Genomic DNA, 17238 nt, shown 5'->3' with positions numbered 1-17238 from the left:
TGGTTGCCTTTTCATGTTTCTCAGCTGTGTGCTGTACACTAAAACAGATATACTCTGAGATAATTCATGCCATGCAGACAGCAAACTTTCTGCAAAACATGCACATGGATGCCTTATGGAGGCTGTGCATGGGGGCTAAATATGTTCATGATGTGGTCACAGATTTTTGAAGAGGGGGTGCTGCTCCTATATGCATGCGTTTGAGCAGCGCTGGGATTGGTCTGGGCACCTAGGTTTAGCACTCAGACATAGAGTGGGAGCCTGTGCTGATTTCTCCAACCAGCTGTACAATACAGCTGGACGGAGAAAGGCCCCCCTAAGCCAAACCATCATGTGCATTTATCAGTGCTCACCACTTACCTCTCCTCCCTGGGGCTGCAGCTGCAGCGTCACTGTGGCTGTCCCCACCCCTCCTTCGGCTCGGCTGGCAGGACGCAAAATAAAATGATATAAAATCATTTTATTTGCCCTTGCCTCTGCTGGCTTTCAGCAGGGGGGCAACACTCCTCTGCCATATTAGAGGAGCCACCACTGGAGCCATGCTCCCAAAATGGGAGTGAAAGTAGGTCTGGGAGACCATGCGGGTGATCACAAGGGCATATTAAGTTGCTGACCATACCCGGATCATATATCACAAAAAAGTGTTCGGCGGTTAGGACTATACATAAGCTGCATTCACACCAGAGGGCAACTAAGAAATATAAAGGCAGCCAAATCTTTCCTTTGGTGATGTTTAATTGGTTATAATTGGGTTTACCTAAAAGGATTTCTTCTGCAACTCAAACTATGTTACTGTTGATGCTCTCTAAGTCATGAAGATCATCAGCAATCACCAGAAAACATAAACTGACTGGATCTCACAAAAAAGCCATCTTCAGTTTTTTGAATCTCTGGCACCATGTCTCTCATACTGTCCTTGGGGAAGGCCAACATAGCTTGCGTTGTGACTGTCTGCTGAGATGTGGTCTCTTTTATTTGTATGTAGGTCAGCAGTTCAACACAGAAAATCGAGATTCTTCTTATGTGGACATTTTTAACTGATTTAGTAATCTGAAAGTCTCTTTCAGATTATACAATCAGGGATGGCAATTTGGACTTGCAACAGTCATCTGCAAAAATGCTGATGGTCATAGAGATTGTTTTGAGAGTGAGTACTTTTGTGATTGGTCATCACTACACTGCTGTCATGTGTCCAGTAGATAGGTACCACCCACTAGTGCAGTCAAAGACCTAACTCTTGAGGTATCCTCAGCACTGGTGATTCATTCTGCAGTCCATAATAATTGACAGTATCCATTAGGGATAGTTGTCAGAGAGAAGCATGGAGAGTATGAGTTCTCCCTGAAGTAGATTCAGATAGAGGTGTGAAAACAGTACACACTTATGTCAATTCGAACGTTATTATGTAGATCCATTCAACCTCAGCTCTTCCATCCTCCCCTTTTCTGTTTATCTGAGGAAACTAACCTTGCATATGTGAAATTACCTATATCTGGTACCTCTTCAGTCATAGACTTAAGCCTAGCTACTATAGTTCAAAGTGTGCATACAGTAATAATAGCAGAATGTTGCAGAAGATGCTCTCCCTACCAGTTAAGCTTACATAATCATGAAAAGCTTTGCCCCTTTTGGCATGTGTATAAGATCATTTTCTCTTCTACTCTGATAGAAAGTCTGATGTCAAATAAAGGCAGTCAATCAATCAATCAATCAATCATTCAATTGGACTTTTAAAGCATGGCTAATCACCTGTTAGGGTATCCAGGGCACTTGTTCTGCTGCTGTCAGTCGAAGAGCCATGTCTTGAGTGCTTTTCTGAATTGCATGAGCAATATTACTGTTCGGGGTTGAGGGAATGTTCTTCAAGGACTTGGCGGTAAGGTAGGAGAAGGGGCAGGCTCTGCTGAATATTTGACAAATAGGGGGTGTATGAGAGAAGGCAAGAGTGAGAGTGACGGAGCGCAGGTGTCTGGAGGGTTGGTGGTAGTTCAGTGGGTGGTTGATTTATGCTGGTCCTTGTTCATAAAGGATATCTAGGTGTGTGTCAGCAGCTTGAATTTGCATCTTTTCTGGACGGGGAGTCAGTGGAGATTCCTGAGGTGGGCGGGGGTGTGGGGCCTTCTGAGGTGATCGAGGATGAGTCTTGTCGTAGAGTTTTGGATGGTCTGGAGTTGGATGAAGATGCTTGCATAGAGTGCGTTGACGTAGTTGAGTCAGCTGGTGACTAGGACCTGGTGACTGTTTTCTGTGTGTCAACAGTGGGCCATCAAAAGATCTTTCCGAGCGTGCGGAGGAAGTGAAAGAATTCAAAGGCAACTGAGTTGATCTGGCATTTCATGGTGAGTTTCCTGTCTAGGATTATGCCGACGTTGCGGGTGTGATCTGTCTGTGAGGAAGTGGGTCCAAGTTCAGAGTAATGCAGCAAAGCAATGAATACTGGCTTTTGCGGCTGACATGGTTAGAAGTATCAGTACATTTCTATTGCACACAAAACCATTGCCCTTTTAACTGTCACTGAGTAAATATTGTGTCATAGGAAATATCCATTGTTTTAATAAAGCGCAGGTACGCTTTGGTTGGTGTGTTACCGCTACAACGCATCTTTTACAACGCGTTCCGTTACAACGCGATTTTTACATCGCAAATACCATTACAATGCATGCCATTACAACGCATGGCATTACATAGCAGATGCTATTACAACGCATGGCATTATATCGTAAGTATTGGTAAGTATTTAATTTTTATTTTTTATTTTATTTAATATTTTATAATTGATTTAATTATTATTAATTATTTAAAAATATTTATTTCGTTTTTAAATATTATAAATTAAATATATTAATTTAAGTATTTTTTAAAATAAGTATGAGTATAGGAGTATATGTTTTGGGGTACTGATGTATATGTTTTGGGGTGTTTGGGTATTTTTAGGTTTTAGGGCAGTGTTTGGGTTTTGGGGTACAGGGGTGTTTTTAGGTTTTAGGGCAGTGTTTGGGTTTTGGGGTACAGGGGTGTTTTTAGGTTTTAGGGCAGTGTTTGGGTTTTGGGGTACAGGGGTGTTTTTAGGTTTTAGGGCAGTGTTTGGGTTTTGGGGTACAGGGGTGTTTTTAGGTTTTAGGGCAGGGTTTGGGTTTTGGGGTACAGGGGTGTTTTTAGGATTTAGGGCAGGGTTTGGGTTTTGGGGTACAGGGGTGTTTTTAGGTTTTAGGGCAGGGTTTGGGTTTTGGGGTACAGGGGTGTTTTTAGGTTTTAGGGCAGGGTTTGGGTTTTGGGGTACAGGGGTGTTTTTAGGTTTTAGGGCAGGGTTTGGGTTTTGGGGTACAGGGGTGTTTTTAGGTTTTAGGGCAGGGTTTGGGTTTTGGGGTACAGGGGTGTTTTTAGGTTTTAGGGCAGGGTTTGGGTTTTGGGGTACAGGGGTGTTTTTAGGTTTTAGGGCAGGGTTTGGGTTTTGGGGTACAGGGGTGTTTTTAGGTTTTAGGGCAGTGTTTGGGTTTTGGGGTACAGGGGTGTTTTTAGGTTTTAGGGCAGGGTTTGGGTTTTTGGGTACAGGGGTGTTTTTAGGTTTTAGGGCAGGGTTTGGGTTTTGGGGTACAGGGGTGTTTTTAGGTTTTAGGGCAGGGTTTGGGTTTTGGGGTACAGGGGTGTTTTTAGGTTTTAGGGCAGGGTTTGGGTTTTGGGGTACAGGGGTGTTTTTAGGTTTTAGGGCAGTGTTTGTTTTTTGGGGTACAGGGGTATTACGACTTTATATAAATTAAATTAATTACATAAATTTTATTTAATTTAATTAAAATAATAACTATATTTACAATTATTAATTTAATTGTATTAATAAACGATTATAATTAAATTATATTATTTAAAAATGTTTAAATAATTAAATTCTTTTAATTTTATTAAATATAATTATATTATGTATTATTTATAACTTAATTAAATTATAATTATATTTATTGTTATTAATTACATTATATTATTTTCTATTTATAAATTTTTTATATATCATTAATTATATTATTTTAAATATATTACATTAATATCAATTTTAATATTAATTAAATTACTATAATTAAATTAATTACTGTTTTAAAAATGTTATATTATTTTTATTATTTTAAATTAATTTAATTAACTTTATTACATTTTTTTTTAAAAAGATATACTTACCTATACTTACGATGTAATGCCATGCGTTGTAAAAGTATCTGCTATGTAATGCCATGCGTTGTAATGGCATGCATTGTAATGGTATTTGCGATGTAAAAAACGCGTTGTAACGGAACGCGTTGTAATACATCGCGTTGTACTGACACCAATCCGCTTTGGTTACTTGAACACCCTGAGCTTCTGACTGGCAGTGTGAATATCAACGTATTTTGGTAGATGTGGAACTGAGCATAAATGCAGCTTGACAAACTCTATTCTCATGGCTATAAATTCCAACCACAGTTTAGAACTATTTCACAACTCATAATGTGGGTTGTGCCCAATTAAAGTGTCCCTCTTTCGGTTCTGTTTAACAATGGAATGTGATAATCTTTGAATGTGTTATTTTCCATGTATGCTACCACCGAGCTGTAATTTATTTAAATAGCAAACTAGCTTACTCCTTTTAAAGGATGTACAGCCGCTTTTGCCCAAAAACTGAAAGATATCTATTTCTCTCTGAGTATTTCTCACCACACCATGTAATCAATGTTACCCACTGATGCGCGTGGATGCACAGGCAGCCATCTTTTCATGATTTTGGTAGAAATATACAAAGCTGGCCACCTGTACCTATGGGAGCTGGAGAGGGTCTTTAACCTCTTCGGTGCTCATGATGAGCCCAACTGGTCATGAGTCACGGAGGAGTTGTGCTCATGACGAGCTGGTCACGTCATAACGGCTCAACTGCGCCCACGAGCGATTGATTCCCCACCTGTGCAGGTAAATTAATCAGTCGGCGGGGTCGTGACAAGACCAGCTCGTCATGAGCACTGCTCCACTGTGACTCATGACGAGCTGGTCTCGTCACGAGCACCGGGGCGCTGCGCTCACCCCCCGACCCCCCTGCACTGTGGGGGAATTACCCCCACATGAAAGGGTTTAAAAAACCAGTGGAGTGCCCAGGTCTATACAATAGCATCCAGTTGCTCTACACCAGTAGGTAAAGCCATATGGATTAAATGTCCGGCCCGACCCGAACGACGGCCGGATTTTGTGACTCTTAGAGATGTTTGATAAAATCAGATCTAACCGCTTGGGCTTAAATGTGTTAAAAATGCCATCTAGGAGGGTCATAGCTGCCTGTGTGGCTCATATTTTTCTTGAAAAAACTTGTAGTTCTGTGAAAGAGAGAGTTGTATCTGAGCTGTAATAAAGAGAACTTTCCACTCAGGTGCGCAATGGTGAATAGATTTCATCATTTTTCGCTCACCACATTATAAATGTGTAAATATTACTGTGTATACAAGATGGCATCTGAATGTTACTAGTATAAAAAATGCCGCTTGTATATTCATTACAGATTCATGCGATTCAATGCATAAAACAAGTTTTGCTCAAATTGCCTCCATGCTTGGCTAGAAGATGAAACTATGGGCACATACACTTTCGAGAGAAAAGAAGATGTTAGGTCATGCGCGAGCCTTAAAATACTAACGATTGCAAAGCAAATCTACCTTTGGAGTTTATTACACCAGCTGCAGTTGAATCCAATTTGGGAACTGACACAAGGACCACAGCTGTTCAACTGGACGCAGGCTGTAAAATGCAAAAACAATCAAATTAATCTTGGAACCTGTTAATTGGCAAAAAGCGTTAGCATTTCAGGAGGTCATGAGACACAGATGAAAGAAATATTCAATCGACTTAAATTACATGAAATTTGTCTAACATACATACACAGTCTTAGTGAAATGACATTACAAAACTGACACTTAGTACCAATTCAAATCAAATATCATGTAACATTAGAGTCCGCTAATAAAGACTATACCAGCTGTTAAATACCCCAAATCTAGGTAGAAGGAGAAGGCCAATTGAGAGAGAGGGGGCCTTTAACAACCGATACAGTCTGTGGCAGAAGAGCTACAATGCTATCAGAACATTACTGAAGATAACCGATTGCTCCAAAGCTCGCCTGGCACAAAACCCCATTATATTTGTTTCCCTGTGCAATTTCTGATCCAGCCATAAAACTAAAAGAACCCCTTAAATTGCAAAATAAGGTATGACGGCTGAAATGCAAGTTACTAATATATTTTACAAATTGCATGAGCAACTTCCCATCTACAAAATATGTTTTAGTTTTCTGGAATTAATCAGACCCTAAAGAGGTACCTCATGCCCTTTGATATTGGGCTCAAGTACAGGCGTCGACCCACCCATCTACTGGTTGCTTTGTAGTAAGTCTTATTCTGTGAAATTGGTTGATTATATTACTGAACCTTTCTATGTATTCAATGTTATTTTTTTTACTTTTCCTTGTAGAGTTTTTTCATCTCTACACTTTGTTTAACATGAAGCCAGTGAAGGAATCGCCAGGCAGATGTGATTCCTATGGCAAAGCCTATATACTAATCTCATCTACAGATTTAGCAATATATAAAGGGGTCCAAACATTCCTCTGTTCTTTTTTCTCTCAGGGAGATGGTCATCTCCATAAGTAAGGAATGGGGCGAGGAAATGAGACCAGGAGTAATGAAGATTACTGGTAAGTAATAGGGTGCTACCAATGATTGCTCACATCTCCAATTAAACACTTAAAGATCAGATTTATAAACGTTTTAAGGCAGCGCTGGTGCCAGACAGAGCAAAGAAAAGTGGCTGCAGTGAAGCACTGCTTTGCATCACAGGGTGGTTACTGTGTGCGGATAAGCGCACACAACCACAGGTTTGGGCACAAACCCTTATTTACTGAAGTAGCCTCACTGGACTTTGCATCAAAAGTAGCTCCTAAGGCAAGCCTTTGCCAGCTAGGGGGAAAGTACTGATTTCCTACAGAAATAATTGCATTGCGTGTTGGCTTTAGTGTCCCTGCATACGTCCAATCCTGCTGTGATTGTGGATGTATAGGGATTCAAATGCACCCAGTATAAAATGTATGCAAGACAGTACACACTCTCCTCTCCCCTGTGTGTCAGGCAAGTAGCGTGTTTGCCCACTAGCAAAGGGGTTGACACCAGCCGCATACCAAACATTGGAGATATAGTTGGGTACTGTTTTTTTGCATTCAAAAGCATGGCTCAGCACATTTGGATACAGCTTTGGGTTGTGTGAAATCTTATTTAATCTGGACCTTCATGTCCTTGGCATAGGAGACGGTTGTAAAGCCAAAAGGTTGAGCATACATATTGAACAAAATGGGGAAAGGAAAGAACTCCAGGGCACCCTGCACTTCATGACAATCTTTACCGACCTAAAAGATGGCAAAAAAAGTGCACAAGTCCATCTTGACTGAGAAGAGCAGAACCAACCAATGTGCTACGGCATGGGTGACAGCATTTGTGGTTGGGGTGGAAATGGAGAAGAGCTGCACCCAAGTGCTAGAAAATTCAGAGGAGAAGCTAAGACTAAAAAATACTGCTTTGAGCAGCAATGTTGATAGGTTGTGGTGGGTGGGGTTCGATCCTTCATCAGCGGATTTACATTCCCATAGCAGCCCAGGTTCTGGTGTTAACCTGGGCTGTTATGGGAATTCACTAGGGCATATTTTCAAGCCCATTTCACCGTTTTAGCTGCAGTTTCCTGCCACTAAAGGGAGGATAATTTTATCGCAGTTCTTGATAATATGCCCCCTAGTTCTTGCAGCCTAACCATTTACTGTCTGTCTTGTTTGCACCATCAAGCACAAGACAGTTTGAAGCGTAGAGAAAAATAGAGGAGTGATCATGATATGGGCCTAGCATATATTAAATTGTGAGCCTGGAGTTTGGCTAAGTACAGGAATTGGCACTATTTCTCCTGCTACTGTTCCATTAAATGATGCACAGGATTATTAAGGGAGAACATCTATATTCCTTGAGGAGGGCCATTTAGCTCTGTAAACAACCTTTATTTTAGTCCCTGGAGTTCTAGCACTGGCACAATATCAACTGAGCATATCCCTCCAGATGTATGGTTCAACTTGGGTTTGTATTTAACACATATAAACCTGTTTAGTGACCCTGCTCTTCAGTCATATAGATAGATAGTTCTTCCCAAAACTAGGGAAGAAAAGTCTTCTAGGTTGGAAGATAACATATAAGCTAGCTGAAATTACTAAAAAAGATAAGAAATTGCAAGAAGTCGATAGGACTTTGGGAAGGAGGAAGAGGCATATTCATCATTCTTCCCACATCGAGGTGAAACAAGGCATTATATTAGCAGGGTTTCAGTCGCAGTTTTTACTGAATGCCTGGGAAGATCTAGGAGGAGAGGATGATCTTCAGAGAAGAATAATGCCAGATGTCCATAGTGACACAAGGACATACAACAGAATTTTTTCACTGAATCTGATCACCATTTTGATTCAATGCTGATTGAAAAGCGACACCTGATCCAGGGTGGGTAACATCACACATCGGCGGCTCCTTCCTTAATGATTAGCTATGGATTGATTGGAATAGATTCAATGAGGGTTTCAGCGCAGAGCATTTGGCGTGTGTTCCAAATATCAGAGGTAAGATTATTGGGCTTCCTGAACCCAAAGGTCTTGGAATTTCCCTTGAAGCTTCATGATGCGTCTCTGGACTCCCAGATACTGTAGTTTCCTACCCCTTACCTACAGATGAGTTTAGGGTCCTTTATGTGCCCCGCTGCCTAGCACTGTACGTTTTCTGTCCTGGAGGTTTACTGGCAGCAGCAATCCACAGACTCCAAGGCAGACCACTCTCCCTGCTTAAATTAACCAAGTAGCAATGTTTTCATTCACCTGAAAGGGTCTAGCTGTAGGCAGGAGCCTGTAGTACCCACTTAAAGGGCACCCATAAACAGAACTGGAACATAGTCGTCAAAGGGCCCCTCTTCATTTAGGTTCCAGAGTAGGTCCACATTTATCTGGTCTTGAGAGAGAATCAGAGAACTGGCCATGGAGGTAGAGTCAACAAACGTCCAGGAGGGGATTTTTCCACACTCCACAAAGGGGTTGATCGGCCACGATGATCTATCCCTGTCTCTTGCTCATCTTCTTCTCTCCTGCTCGTCCCTGTGTAGGGGGGATTCAATTGGAAGTATAGAGTTCCAGCACGTGAGAGTTGTACACCCAATTCAGTGATTCCACATCACACCATCTCCCCTAATTAGAATGCTCAGAAATCAACATATTGGCTGTCAAACACTTTCCACAGTAATCTTGTAAAAACAAACACGGTCACTGGGAGAATAATTGCAGCACATAAAATGAAGGTGTATATGAGAAAAGAAAATGGGGAGCTAACTGCCTCTTCCTGTCTGGATCCTGCTGTTGTGCTACCCATGCAGATTTCGCAACACATGCTATATTGTGTACATGCTGCATGCCCTGTAAGAGGATCTAGCGAAAACTCAATGTCACTGGAGATTTTGCAGAAATGCTCTCGCCAGTCTTGCAGAGATGATTTTCAGTTTTTGAATTCAAGTTTCAGTGAGCGTCCAGTAACTTTTGCATTCAATATTACTTACTTGGGAGGGGCATCATCTCCACCGCAGACATGCTGGTTATCTTAGACATCTGCAGCTCAACCCTGTGATACTCGTAAATTGTTCTTCTTCTAACATCTGCAAGAAGATTAAAATGGGAAGTGATTTACATAGATGCGCATGTCTCCACATATGGGTAACTTACAATGTGATTCGCAATGAATAATTTGCTAAAACCCGGAGTTACTGAGTATTGTTCGAGAGAGGCAGACAGGAGACGCACTTTTGCAAGTTATAACTCGGTATCCAATGAGTGGTGTAGCAAGGGTGCATTTGACCATAATGCAAACACTGAAAATGACCCCTTCCCTTGGATTTGTAGTTACAAATTAGCAATAAGGGGTGGTGCTATGGACCCTCGGATTTTTGGTCTGCTTTATTATAAATGTTGCCAATTTTGGCTTCACATAATTTTCAAATATCAGAAACACAGAACAAGCAACCTAGACCTCTCAATAAACGTGATTTAAATATCGTCTTTGGCAACAGAACACTATCTCTCTGAAAGTAACTTCTCCATCATGTCATATTTCAATAGCAAACACAATTGAATAATCAGTAAATAATTGTCCCATGAATCTTTTCTCATTTAAGGAGAATTACACTTCATAGCAATTTTCATTTTTATAAATGGTTTTGAATTACATCTGGAGTACTTAACTTAAAAATGGGCTAATTAGTTCACTGAAATTTTAGAAACCGAAACCACGCGTCCTTATTTAATAATGTATACGATTCATGTCTAGTTTATACAAATTACGGGGCATATTATCAAGGGGGTTTATCTCCGCTTTTTTGGCTTTAAAAGCCAAGAAAGCAGAGATAAAATTATCTTCCTATTACCTAGCTGTCGCTAACACCAGTTAGCGACAGCTAGTAGGAGATATAGACCATCTTGGGCCCCACTTTGCATGTCAGTAATATTTATCACTAATGACATGCAAAGTGGGCGTGCCAAAATGTTAGCGACTGGAAACAGACGCTAACATCGCTATCTCCTATTACCAACTTTTGGAGATATTTGCGCTAAGCGCAAATATCTCCAAAAGCTAACACCTGCCCTGAGCAGATCTTAGCCATGTTATCCAATGGGAGGTGGATAACATGGCTAAGAGCATTAGCTCGGTAATGCATGAATATCGATGACTTTTCAGCGATATTCATGCATTGCGGCGATTTTTATCGCATTTGCGATAAACCTTGGTAAAACCAAGGTTTATTTGCGGTAAAAATCGCCTCTAACCAAGCAATAGCGATAATTATCGCTATTGCTTGGTAATATGCCCCTACATTTCTTAATTACTGCACCAAGACTTTATTTACTTTTATACCACGTGTATTCCTGCACCACTGCCTCATTCTTCTTCTAGGTAGATCTTCTCACTACAGAGTCTGCCAATCCAATTGATTAACAACAATAGACTAAATTCTCCATGTCTTCCAAAAGAGTCATATGTTATCGAGTCACATGGTTATGCTGGTTTTGAAAAGATTTAGCAAATTTTGAACTGACTTTTTGCGATCAGCTATTTCAAGGGCAGACCAACCTTTTACTAATATGTCAGTTTGCAGAAATAAGGAATAGATCAGGGCCACAAAATGACCTACTAAATTAATATTCACAGATAGGTTTCACATTTGTGACAAAAAAGTAATAATACAACGTACAAATAAAAAAAAAATCTGTTTCACAGCCACACAATGGTCCAGTATGAGACCATAAAAAAATGCAAAAACTACATTGATATGTACTGTTAGTTGGCCACCTTTCTGTGTATTAGACGCATCGATAAGCCCTACATTCTAAACCCCTACTGCTAGAAATGGGGTTTCTAGTTGGCATAAGTAGGTACCTTTGTCCCAATAGGGACCCTTGCTTCTAGTCAGGGTAAGGGGGATACACTAAAATATCCCCTGCTTGCCCCTTGGTAGCTTGGCACGAGCTGACAGGTTTGTCTCAAAGGCAGCACGTAAAGCATGTGTGAACACATACAGTAATGCAGTGAAAACACAACAAATGGACACCACACCAGTTTAGAAAAATAAGTAATCTTTAGCCAAGCCAAACAAGTCCCAAAATAACAAACATTTGCAATACAGTAATACAAATAGTACTTTCAGATGGTAGAAATAGTTCAGTTCAAAGCAAATTGCAGATGTGGGACTTTTCAGACAAAGTACCTTGGATGCGTCACACAAATAAACAAAATAGGCTGCAGGGAAGGTGATGTGTTGGTTCCTTACACTCAGGGAAAGTGATGCGTCAGTTCCTTGCTCCGGGGGAGGTGATGTGTCAGTCCTTACTGTTGCGCAGGGGAGGTGATGCATCGGTTCCTTACCGTAGGGAGGTCATGCGTCGGTTTCTTACTGTGTTCCCCAGCGAGGCAACAGGTTTGGTGCTTCGATGCGGTATCTTCAGCGATGCATCAGAAACAGGTACTGATGCATCACGCTTCTCTTTGTTGCGTTGATTTTCCAGTGGAAAACAGTCTCTAGATGTTCAAAATAACCGCAGGCACCTCTTTGCAGGCCAGAACTCCCAGTAAAGAAGTTCAGGGAAGCTGGTGTGGAGTCTTTCTGTCCCTGAGACTTTAGAACAAGAGGCAAGCTCAGTTTCAAGCCCTTGGAGATCTTCCTCAAGCAGCGGACACAGCAAAAAGCAAAGTCCTTTCTTCTTTCCTTGGCAGCAAGTAGCTACTGCAGGCCAACCTCAGACTGCAAACAGCACAGGGGCAGTATTCCTCCTTACCTTTCTCCGGCTCTTCTTCTTGGCAAAGGTTCCTCTTGATTCCAAGAAATGATCTAAAGTTCTGGGGTCTGGGCCCCTATATTTAAACTACAAAATACTTTGTTCTCTGATGGCAGAGAAGCCCTGTACTTGGTCAAAACTGGATCTGTTCTCTCTGTTGCAGCTTCCTGGCAAGAGATGGGGAGAGCATTGTCGAAGGTAGACCAGGCCCATTCAGGTGAAAGGAAATCTCCTCCCCCTACTCTAAATACAGCCCAGGTCTATTCGGTTCAGCCCGACTCATCAGACTCTCTGGAGCCACTGCTCCTTCACAGCCCCTGTCATTCAATGCCAGACATGCAATACACAAACCTAGCAGAGGAACACTGGATGGCTAAGCAAGAAAATACCTACTTTCTAAAAGTGGTATTTTCAAATACATAATGTAAAATCACCCTTACTAAAATATTCATTTTAACATTCTGAGATGTTATAAGCAAACTCCCCATTCTATGCTTTGAGAACACTTAGCCTTGCAATAGTGAAAAATGAAATTGGCAGTATTTCACTTTTAGCACTTGCCACACACACCAGGGCATGTCCTACATTTCACATACATTGCACCCTGCCCACAGGGGTACATTGGGCCTACCTTAGGGGTGACTTACATTTAAGAAAAGGGAAGGTTAGGGTCTGGCAGGTGGGTGCCCTTGCCATGTCATCATGGCACTGCTAGACTGCACACAGGCTCTGCAATGGCTGGCCTGAGTTACATTTACAGGCAGCTTATGTGGATGGCACACTCAGCGCTGCAGCCCACTAACAGCATTTGATTTACAGGCCCTGGGCACACACACTACACTGTACTAGGGACTGACTAGTTAATCAAATATGTTAATCAATTTGCAGGGAGAGCATATGCACTTTAGCACTGATCAGCAGTGGTAAAGTGCCCAGAGTCATAAAACCAACAAAAACAGATCAGAAACCGAAGGCCACAAAGCAATAAAATCTGGGGATAAACCCGCTGAAAAAGCCGGGTCTAGCACCTGCGCACTCCCAGAGGCCGTGCACAGAGGTGAGTGGACAAGGATGTTGGTTCGGACACAGTGCCTGGCTAGAGGCTAGTCATTTTACCCAACCCTCGCAGTGCACAAGTAAAGACCATGCCCAGCCGACTTGACCAACCATGGCGAGTTGGGTGCAGAGCATGGTCAGAAGCCAGACCCTGTGGCCAATCTCCAAAGTGCACAGCTAAGGGCTGTGCGCAACAGCTGATGGAGATCTACGGTCAACACTCACTGCAGAAGGGGCTGCATATGAAGTGTATCATAAAAAAAACAAGTCTGAAAAAAAGCCAGTAAGAAAATGATTTATGGTTTTGCCTCAAACTAAACAAACCACAAAAATGTGCCTGCTATGATTTGCAGCGCATGCCATAACTAATTCCACCCCCTTGGACTGTTTGTGGCATCACAGATATTACTGATGACAAGTGAGATCATTGATGACATCACTTATGACATCACCACTGAAATCATTGATGACATCACAGTTTTTTTAAGTTTAGACTTTGAGTTATTGGTTTTTAATGTTTACATGAAGTCTTGGTTTATGTTTTTTCTTTTATCTCCTCTTACAGTTTTGGGGGGATTTGGAGTTTTCTTTTCTGTTAACAGCTTTGTTTCTCCATTCTGCCATGTGGTTTTTGTTTGTGTTGCCATGGAAGAGGCAATATATGATTTTCAACGCAAATGATAACGGCCAGATTTCAGAAGTTTGTTGAGTTTGAGCCTATACCATAAATAATTTTTATAAAATATGTAGTTACGGTTGAATATAAAAAAACACCCAAATTAATTAATAATCTTTTGCTTGACAATCTATTTCTCAGAAAATAGACATGCAAATCATAACTCTCATACCATATGCAATGTTCAAGACCTCACATTTGCCATAAATATAAATGGGCTTTCAGATTAAAATTCTATTAACATTGTCATTGGGAAGAATGCGGATATGTTAGTTTGAGTATGCATTCTTACTTCAGTGTGAGCATGTGTTCTAGTTTAATAACATTTTAATGTGTTGTTACAAATTGCTATAGTTATGGTGAGCCCATACATTTTGCATTTTGTGTGTGACATTTGTTGATCATCGCTGTTTGTGAGTTATGAATTACAGAGTTAATCATAACTATCGCATCGCAGTATTCTTCCTGTAGTAAATCATAATCTTACCTATACTTTACCTTTATTTTAACTGATATAGCACATCCAACTTCTTTGTTTTTATCCCTTGCCCTGCAGCACAAGACATTTGGCCCTGCTCAGTGGGGACTGGCAGTAGGGCCTGACCTTTGGCCAAGCACTGCTGATCTCCCACCACTAAGTTCCAACTGCACTGCACACAGCCTTCAGCCATGCACATAAGGGGGTTTGTCACAGGGTTGTGTGATCTTCTGCACAAGGCCATTGCCCTCTGCATACGGCTTTCAGCCATACAGCCATAAGCGCTACATTTGGTTTAGGAGTAGTGGTTAGCACGGAAGGTGTGAGAGCCAATGTTTGCCAACCTACTCAATACTGGGCATTTTCAGTTTCATTTTAGAACACTGGGGCATTAGCGATTGTATCCTTGCTCAAATGCAAAAAATAGTAAAGTAATTCAAAACACTTAATTTATATGAGCTGAGTGCTAATGCTTTGCTATGCCCCTATAGCAGGGGTCTCCAAACCGGTCCTGGAGGGCCGGATCCATGCTAGATTTTTAAAATTACTACATGTATCTCAATGGGGATATCCAAAAAATCTGGCATGGATCCGGCCCTCCAGGACCGGTTTAGAGACCCCTGCCCTATAGTATGGTGCTAGCTTTCTGTAAAAATGTGATTCCACAGTGATACACCAACATGCAAACTGATACACAGCATGAATCCAGAAAACACCTTTGGAGGCAGGTTCGGCACTGCTTTTATTCAGGTCAGGCCCAGATGTGCCTAAAATACCTAACTTTAATGTTCTTTCTATGCTCCATGACATTAACGTTTTAATTTGCATGCATTGAAATCTATTGTTATTGCATTCATATAGTGCTTCCTAACCCTAATGATGCACCAAATGGTATTTTTGTATAGACAGTATGCTACTTTTGGGGATCAGTGGTTGCAGTATGTGTGTCTATCTTGTCAAATGTGGGGAGTGTATAATATTGTTGTGTTCTTGTGTCAAATGTTTTTTTCTGTGTCTCTGTGGGGATTTGAAAGCAATAAGGGTTATGATGTTTAAGTATCAAGTCAACGTTTCGACCCCTCAGCAAAATGCGAGCCCCATGAAGGCTGCACACAGAACCTCCAGTTAGTCCAGAGGAAGACCCCACCAAGACGGTTATAATATCGCATTTGCTCAGGGGTCGAAACGTTGACACTTTATTCTCAAGTGTTGATGATCGCCCAGGATAACAAACTAATGATTAATCACTCATTGGGCTGATATTTATTTTTTCTTCTTTCAAAACTTTGCACTGTGTTTAGATATAATTTTTCTATGTAGTATATGTCCATGTATCTTGTGGAATGTGTTGTGACATGTAAATATTTTAATGTTTGTGCACTTTGAAGTCCTAAATGTTAGTTCCAGAGAACTGTTCTGTGTGAAAGTAAATATATGTACTAAAATAGGTTTACGCTTACAGATAAAACATACATATTGTGGAAATAATAGAAGAGTTTTGTGTTTTTGGTTTGGATTACGGTACATCGTGCCTGCCCATTTGTTTATTGTTCTCCTCCATTTGGAGAGACATAATTGCTTATAAATAATTTTTGATTTGTAAGTGTGGCAGAACCACTGTTTCGCTTGTAGTATTAATCCCCAGGTTCTGCACCCCATTGCTTTATATTGTTAATTGAGGGGTGGCAAATTAGTCCATCAAGTCTGCGGAAGTTTGGTATGCAGTGCATATGGAGTAAATGAAAGCCCTACTAGAACAGTGGAACAGCAAAGCTGGTGGCACTGTTCAAACATAATTACGGAAGTTCAAAATATATTACAATTTGTATGAACCCATTGTGGACTAAACTGGGGAGCTAGTTCAAGAGGCCAGTATACAACTTGAAGAGTCCAAGACAAGTATACCTTTCTATTATGGTGTGTCTAAAACATATTAAATAATGATGCACCAGTAAAGCACTAAATTATAATTTAGGGTGGGAGCGCTGTTCACATAAAACATGGGCAAGTAAAGATGAGGTTTCTGCTCAAATGGACCATAAACAGGTCAGATAGCATAATATTAGCAGAACAGTACCTACACTTTAATCTCATGGAACAGAACAAAGGTAGTTTCAGAATACATTTAAAATTAAGTGAACAATCAAACACATTAAGTCATTATCTAGTACTACATTGCTGAGCAGATGCCATTTGTGTTTGTAAATAAGTGCTGGACAATAGGCAGAGAAGTGTTAGGTTTGAAATTCCCATTTCTGCAACGCACCTGTAGGAAAGTGGGTTTCTGTTGCTTTAACCCCCCACTTTTTGCTGGACTACTAATGCACTTTTACTTGGTGTGCCCTGGGTCCCTGTCAATCAGGTTCCCAGGGACTGTATTCTTTCCCCAAAACTAAACCCAATTGGCATCTCTGGCCACAGGTCAGCCCCTGGTAAATTGTACCACAGGTACCCAGGGCACTGTGATTGGAGAAGGCCTCTAAGGACTGTAGCACTTATTGTGCCATCCTTAGAGGCTTACACACACACACTCTGCCTTTGCAGGCTGCGTGTTTTGGCGCAAAGCAAAGTGAAGAGTCAACATGGCACACTTCTCTGTGTACCATGCCTATGACCCACTGCCCTGGCATAGATCAG

The 17238-nt window shown here is 41.1% G+C and overlaps 1 protein-coding gene across 1 annotated transcript in view; it reads right to left on the bottom strand.

Moving 5' to 3' along the window:
• PLXDC2 (plexin domain containing 2) overlaps positions 1-17238 on the bottom strand; it is a 1375592-nt gene that overhangs the window by 259384 nt on the left and 1098970 nt on the right. The window contains exons 8-9 of the mRNA XM_086941957.1: positions 9625-9720; positions 5664-5745 (exon numbers count right to left, since the gene is read on the bottom strand). Of these exons, the coding sequence (XP_086798083.1) occupies positions 5664-5745; positions 9625-9720 (178 nt within the window). The remainder of the gene's footprint in view (positions 1-5663; positions 5746-9624; positions 9721-17238) is intronic.

Source organism: Lissotriton vulgaris, chromosome 10 (genome assembly GCF_964263255.1).
Source record: "Lissotriton vulgaris chromosome 10, aLisVul1.2, whole genome shotgun sequence".
Taxonomy (NCBI): Eukaryota; Metazoa; Chordata; class Amphibia; order Caudata; family Salamandridae; genus Lissotriton; species Lissotriton vulgaris.
Note: the sequence above shows the minus strand (reverse complement) of the source record. Positions and strands in the feature narration are given on the sequence as shown.